This window comes from Physeter macrocephalus, chromosome 20 (genome assembly GCF_002837175.3).
Source record: "Physeter macrocephalus isolate SW-GA chromosome 20, ASM283717v5, whole genome shotgun sequence".
Classification (NCBI taxonomy): Eukaryota; Metazoa; Chordata; class Mammalia; order Artiodactyla; family Physeteridae; genus Physeter; species Physeter macrocephalus.
This window is the reverse complement of record NC_041233.1, coordinates 84,800,904-84,808,071: the sequence shown is the minus strand read 5'-3', so window position 1 is coordinate 84,808,071 and position 7,168 is coordinate 84,800,904. Positions and strand designations below refer to the sequence as shown.

The 7,168-nt window shown below is 55.0% G+C and overlaps 1 protein-coding gene across 1 annotated transcript; it reads right to left on the bottom strand.

Moving 5' to 3' along the window:
• Nucleotides 1-638: 638 nt before the first annotated feature.
• LOC129391682 (cytochrome P450 2E1-like) lies at nucleotides 639-6,530 on the bottom strand. Its single transcript, XM_055081440.1, has 5 exons — nucleotides 6,354-6,530; nucleotides 5,245-5,404; nucleotides 2,198-2,347; nucleotides 1,743-1,903; nucleotides 639-671 (listed from the first exon to the last, which is right to left on the bottom strand). The coding sequence occupies exons 1-5, from the start codon at nucleotides 6,528-6,530 to the stop codon at nucleotides 639-641; spliced, it is 681 nt and encodes a 226-aa protein (XP_054937415.1).
• Between the last annotated feature and the right edge of the window lie 638 nt (nucleotides 6,531-7,168).

Sequence of the window (7,168 nt, the reverse complement as noted above, 5' to 3'; positions counted from 1 at the left end):
CAAATTAAAAAAAAATACGTTAGGATTTTTATTGTGTTTGTTTAAATCAATGAACTATTTTGGTAGACTTTATGTTTTAAAATGTCTTATCTTTGTGCACAAAAATCACCTTCTGTATGTTTATTTATGTAAAACCGAGGCTGCATTCCACATACTGAATTCTAACCCACTTTCCCTCCCAGTTTACTAGCAACGTGAGTTTTCTGCGTCTAGACCTGCAGCCACATCACCGGTGTTGGACTTGTTAACTTATTGTGCCGTGTAGGGGCGTTGGCCTTGGCGGGAGTCTCGGGCCTGTTTTGTGCCCGTGAGCTGCTGGGCTGCAGGCCCTGCCAACTTGCATGGGCTCTGGTCTTTCCTCCCAGGGGCTGGTGTGGGGCTGCAGGGCGCATTCCCCAGGATGGAGACTGAGCCACCTTGACCCGCCTCTGCCCTCTTCTTCCACCCTGCCAAGCCTGCCAGACAGACATCCGGGTCCACGCGGCATTTTTCTTCTTGGTTTGTCCCTCTTGCTGGTGCTGAGGGTTGGGCAGGGTCAGCCTTCCCTGGGGCTCCAATTCAAGCCCTGACTGGTGGGCGTGAGGACAGCAGACGTTTGAGGCAGAGAAGGCCCTCTGGCCCCCGTTGGCGGAGAATAACTACATCTGGCAGCTTATCTGAGCGTGTGCATCCTGCAAAGGGGCCCAAGGGCAGGCGCAGGTGAACCTAGACCTCACAGGGGTGCAGCCTGGGTAGTCTGGGGCCAGGCCCTACTATTCTAGGCCCTCTGTGGAAATGCCGTTGGAGCGCCAAACAACGACAAATTCTAAATGCAGGTACAGATGTCTTTTGAAAGTAAGGACATTGTTGAGTACTTCTTTTCAGAAGCAAGACCTTTTAATTTGTCTTGGATCTTATTCAGTTGACTGCACCTTCTCGGACAATGTTGTCTAATTGGAATGACAGAGGTGGCCTTGCCTTGTGCCTGGCGGGAATGGGTACTTCTCCATCAAGTCTATTGTTGTTTGGTTGTAGCAAAGAGACAATCACATTGGGATGAGTTTCTTCTTTCTCTAGTTAACAAGGAGTATTTAGCAGGGATGAGTGCTGAGGTAATGAAATATCTTTTTAATTGAGACAATCCTAGGACTTTTCTCCTTCAACCTGCTGGTATGATGCTGGATGAAAACGTTGTTTCGTATAAAAGCAGTCTTATAGTTCCGCTTCACAGCCAAGATTTTCATGGAACGATACTCTTTTTACATGCTCGTGGGTTCAACTTGTTAATAGTGTTTTTAGTAGTTGTGCATCTATAGCCATAGACAAAATTGGGCTTCAGTTTATGTTTTATGATATCTGCTATAAGAATTGTGCTAACTCTAGAAACAATTAAAATTCTCTCCATCTTTTTCTATTGTCTGGGATACTTTCAATTGTTAGGGAATTATCTGGACTTTGAAATTTTGATAGAATTTACTAGTAAAACAGTATGGAAAGGCCTTGTTGAAGTTAAACAATTGTTTATAAAGATTACAAATATCATCTCAATTAGGACAGTAACACATGCTCCTTGTAACAAACCAAACAATGGAGAACTGGATGAAGCAAGATGTGAGAGTCCAGACTCTCAGGAGCGTTCAGGCTCTCTAGTCTTGTGTGCCTGTGTGTCCACACACACAAGTGCCCCTCCTTATCGTTTCCCTGCTGTAAACCCTCGACTGAAGCCGGGTGCAGACCAGGCAAGAGGGAGGAAAGTGCTTCACCTGGATCCAGGGGGTACTGAGCAGGTAGAAGTTCTCATTGAACAGGTTCAGCATGCTCAGAGCCGTCTTGTCATCGTAGTCAACGCGTCTGTGGAAGAGGATGTCGGAGATGACGTTGTAGGGCGCGAAGCCGATGACAAAGGTGGGGTCGAAGGGCTGCCCTGGAAAACAGGGGAGCCATCAGGGCGCTTCGCTCGTGGGTGTGGCAGGAGGGCCATGTCCAGCGCTTGTGAAGAGCCACCCTGGGACCGTGAGGACTCTCGGGAGGCGGCGAGTGTGCGAACCACTCGGGGTTTCTTCACTTGTCAGTTATTCGGGACACACCAGCTCCACCCTCGATGACCACGCCCGCTCCCTGGGTTAGCGAGGAAGCGGCTTGTGACGCGGCGCGTGTGCGCTGGCAGGGGGTGCCTGGCTCGTCAGGGCCCACGCGGCCCAGGCCGCGCTGTACGCACCACGGGTCTTCCGGAGCGCCGCCAGCAGGAGCTGGGCCTCCCCCTGGATCCGCTGCTCGTTGCGCCCTTTCCCCATCCCGAGGTCACGGAGGGCGGTCAGGGAGAACCGCCGGGTGTCCTGCCAGGTCGGCCCATTGTTGAAGATAATCCCTAAGGAAGACGGAGCAGCAGCTGTCACTGCAGACCCCCCTCTCGGGAGAGAGAGGAGCAGGGCTGGTGGGCACCTGCGCTCCGCTCTGCGCGCGAGGGACTCGGGCCGCGCTGAGGAGCGCGGCGACACACGCTTGGGTTTGCAGAGAAGCCGCTGGGGTCGGCTGGCTTCCTCCGTTGTCCCTGTAAGCTCTGCAACCACCAGCCTCCTTGCTTTCCCCACTCGGCCTTGTGTCCTCCCCACAGGAGGGAAACCACACCTGACCACTGAGAAAAACCTCCGCCTCTTTCCTGTTTACTGACTAATTTCCTCGAAGCCATTCTGTTTCCAAGGATTTTTTACCCTCACACCATAGACACCTCAGCTCGCACTCTGTGGCTTCACAGCAAGTCCTTACTGAACTCTGAGGTCACAGGGCCCCCGGACCACGGAGACCTCCGGATCCGGGAAGATCTTGATCTGGTTCCCTCCTGCCTGTGGAGGCCTGAGGAAAGCCATGGCCCCGGACATTCCAGAAGGAAGTCTGGCCGGACCTGAGAGGTGTAGCCAAGGAGGGCTTCATTCTACCCCGAAGGGACACCTGGACGGCCTGCAGGGGAAGCACAAGGCGGGGGTGGGGGGAGAGGGATGTGACCCAAGGAGGCTGCCATGGAGTCAAGCCCGGGGATGGACACCGCATGCCCACTGATGGGTGTGTGGGCACCGAGGAGACCCATTTACAGGTGCCGTTCTCCAGGTTAGAAGCACAGGTGACACTGAGCTCAGGGTCCTGTGTTCAGGTGTCCTGGTGCCGATTCCTGTGGGACATTGCATAACGGGCCAAGTGGATGCTGGGTACGTGGCCCGGCAGCCCAAGAGGGAACCTCGGGGAGGGATGCTCCAAACTCGCGGTGTCCGTGCCATCAGCCCGGCCAGGCCTCGGGCAGCTCCAGCCTTCCAAGTTACTGACCCAGGACACGGGGCGGGGACAAGCAAGGGTGTCAGGGACCAGGGAGTGTGTGCTGAGGAGGCCAGAGGACAGAGCAGAGGCTGTGCCCCTAGCCCTGAGGACCAGAGAAGCCAGAGGGAAGGCAGGAGGAGAGACGCTGGGGGGCCACCCTGAACGGCACGTGAGGAGGAGGAGAGGTGGCTGAGGAGGGAGGGGCCGAGAAGCAGGTAATTTTAAAACGTTCTGGCAAGAACCGTGTAGAAAGAAAAGATGGAAGATACAGAAAAATGTGAGAAGAGACAGAGAGAGACAGAGACAGAAAGACACAGACAGAGCTGGAGAGCGAAAGAGACTGAGTCAGAGAGACACAGAGACGGAGAGAGGAAGAGACAGAACCCAGAGGCGCGCCATCGTTTGGGATCCAAACAGGCTGAAATGGGGCAACAAATCTGCTCTCCCAGAGCTTCGTGAAGATTGACTGAAAGGATGGGTGCAGCGCCCTCGGCACCTTAACGCGCAGCCGCTGCTCCACACTACGGTAATGGCCAACGTTCACATCATTGTTCCTGCGGGCCAAATGCAGCCCTGGTCCAGGGCCTGGCTGAGGTTCAGGGTCAGCCCTGGGCCGCGTGGGACATATAAAAACAGCACTTTGGAGCCCTCAGGCAGGAGGCGGGCAAGCCCCTTGTGTCCCACCTGCAGGATGTGGATGCTGGCCCCTGCCTGACTGCTCTCCGGGGCCCATGACTTGGACCAGGGCTGGCAGATAAAGGGTCCCCAGAGCCAGGATGGAGCTCCTCGATCCCAGAACGCCTGCTCTCCTGGGGCTCTCCTCCAGTAAGTCTCCTCTTGTGTTAATGACAAAGATTAGGGTGGTTAATTTTGCTTCGAGCCTCCCCCAATAACAAACCCACCCACAATATCTAAGAGGGACAATCAAATGCCATTGGTTGTGGCAGGATATAACCTCGGAAGTGTAGACTGGAAAAATAAGGCAAGAAGCCCGTATACAACTGTAAGCACATCAATTTGAAAATTCTACATAAAATGAATAAAAGTTTTCTAGAGGCTCATCACCAAAGTTGACTCAGGAAGAGCTAGAGGCTTCCAAGTTTTGCTGGGTTGGTGGGACACCGTTTCCTTCTCGTCTGCTTTGGATCTCAAACACCAGTGAGCAAATGATAAAGGACAAGCAGGTGAGGTTGGAGGACAGAAGGTGGGGCAGGGAGCTTTCAGAGTTGAGAGGTGGGAGAGGGGCGCCCCCGGGGCGCCCCCGCCCAGGCTCCAGGACCTCCTTGGAGACGCGGAAGATGGAGTCTGAAGTCAGGAGTCTGGAAAACACTCAGATAAATACCAGTTAAACCCCACCACCCCTGCCCCGCCCAGGCCTCCTCCGCCTGCAGGAGGGGAACTCGGGGCTCTGGAGACACCGGAGGGGGGAGGGGCAGAGGAAAGAGGTGAGGCTGGGGAGACGGGGTCACCGGGAAGTCTCAACACCCCCTTCCTGGTCTAAGAACAGCCCCAGGTAGGACATCGGGAGGCCCCCTCGATGGAGAAGCGGGTGCCCATCGTAGGTGAGGGGCCCTCGGTGGATGGAGCCCCAACACCCACGAGTAGTTGAAGCTGTGAGTGCAAAGAGCTCCCAGGGGGACTGAGGGCCCAGGCAGGCGGGAAGGTCTGCGGGGGGTGGGAGGCCCGGCCCGGCCGTCAGAAGCAGCTCCCTCTCTCCTATTTCTCTATGAACACATCTGTCCTGCTGGTCGGAGGGTGGGTGCTCCAGCTCTTGTCTACTCTGGGTCCATCAAAAGGCGCAGAGCAATGACCGAGTGAGTGAATGCCCCAACCTTCACCTGAGTTGTCTGCGGATCGCTTCACCTTTCTGTCTTTAGCATGTTGTTACCGTTATTTCGGTACCTCCCCCCAACAACTTCCCCCGCCCCACACGCACCGCCCCCCAGTAGGACGCACCTTTGTCCTGGTGCACCTGGAACGCGGGGGTTTCTCCTCTGCCAGAAAACTCATTCCTGTAGTCGAGCAGGGCCTCCTTCACGGCCTCGTAGCCGTGCAGGACCACGAAGCGCCGTGAGCCCAGGTACAGGGTGAACACCGGGCCGAAACGCTCTGCCAGCTGCGGAGACCACCAGGCCGGGGAGTGAGCCACCGCGGACTTGGGGAAGATGCCTCGCTTTAAGGTGCCCCCCAAGGTCGCTGTTGTTGACCAGGAGAACCCAGAGGGATCTGGGGAAGACCTCCCCAGAGGCTGCTTCTGCCGGGAGCGCATCCAGCGAACGGCGCACCTGGGTGTGCGTAGCTGCCCTCCCTCCGGGGAGCAAGTAACTGGGAGGGCCGATTCCTCTTGTTCCCCCTGAGGCCCCTTTGCCCATATCCGCCCCCCCCCGACCCCCCCCTCCCCCGGTCTGCTGTCCCCAGTCAAGGTCCCGAACCCCAGGACGCTGCTGGAGGCCCCGGAGCCATACTGTTCGGAGGTCCACGAGCAGGTCTTCCTCTCTGCCGGAAGCTCGTCGACGCCTTTCAGAGCGGCTCTGTGCCCTGTGGCGTTCTTTTACTAACTCAATTAATAGACTCATTAACACATTTCGTTTTTAGATTTGTTAGCTCATTCACTGTTCACAACATTCGTAGTGGGATGTGGTGGTGCGGGGGGTGAAGCACTTCGCTTTTCCCCCTGTTCTTTGGCGTCTACGGAGAGCTGCAGGTTGACACGCAGCTAGTGTGCGTCTGGTCTCAATGCGTGTCCCTCCTTGCATCCCAGTGGCAAACAGCAGCAGCGCGGGTCACGCTGCCCTGGCCAAGCCACCCAACGACAGCACGGCAGTTAACGCTTTGCTCGAGCAAGGGCCTTTGGGGCCAGCCATGGCCAAGGCCCACTGAGCTCCATACCCAAGCTGTAACACTAGCTAAATATTTTGAATATCACTCTTGGGTGCTACTGGTAATTCAGCTAATTCATAACAAGCTGGTACTGAATTACAATTTGTCTGAGAGTGAATTGAATGCACACATATTACAACTAATTCCTGAATGCTCCTCCCTCAAATCAACAATATTTCTCTTACCCTGGTGAAGGATTTGGGAATATTCTTAATTTCCAACTGGAAAATGTTCCCAACGATGGGTAGTGGAAAAGGGCCAGGGGGCAGCTGCCAGTTGCTGTAGATGTGTCTCCAGATGGAGAGGAGCAGCAGGGTGGCCGTCCACACCAGCAGGGCGACCGTGATGCCCAGGGCAGCCATGGTGCCTCCCGGGGATCTGCCGGCTCGTGCGGACACTCCTGGGGAGAGGCAGAGCTTTTATAACGCATCCTCGCGAAGGAGGGTGACCAGCCAACCAATACCACCTTCCTTTTCCTCTGGCCCTAGATATTAGTTTATTATTAGCTGCTGTTGGCCTTCATTTCAAAGGCTGATCCCTTCAGTGTTTGCCGCTCCATCCAGGCACCCACCTGGCCACGCCTGGGCTCTGCCAACACTGGCGACTGACACCTGCACCAATGTCAGTAAACTCGGCATCCAGGGGAGCTCCACCAACCCACATGTCAGAACATGGGGTGATGGCCTGTCCTCCCTTTGACACTGGTTGGACAAGAAGGAATACGGTCCTGTTTACATGGGTTTGTTTGGGGTAGGATTTACGTAAGGCAACATCAATTATGTGCTGACAGTCTCCGTGGCAGAGTGCCTGATCTGGTGCAGGTCTCACCCCTGAGCAGGAGGTTTGTCTGAGCAGCCCCAGTGGCAATGAATCACCAGCAGCCAAATTCATAGGCCAGAGAAAGAAAATTCAGCATCTGACATTTATTCCACTTTGTCAAATCAACTGGCAAATTCAGTAGAAGAAAAAAAAAGAAAGAAAAAGAAAAGAGTTGACCAAT

Excerpts from the sequence above, each read along its gene's own strand:
- LOC129391682 (XM_055081440.1), bottom strand. The coding sequence starts at position 6,530 with ATGGCTGCCCTGGGCATCACGGTCGCCCTGCTGGTGTGGACGGCCACC. Across the intron at positions 2,348-5,244 it reads CCAGGTGCACCAGGACAAAG|GGATTATCTTCAACAATGGG; the intron begins GTGCGTCCTACT and ends CGTCTTCCTTAG. Across the intron at positions 672-1,742 it reads TCAGTACCCCCTGGATCCAG|GATGCACACGCTCAGATAAG; the intron begins GTGAAGCACTTT and ends GCCCCTTTGCAG.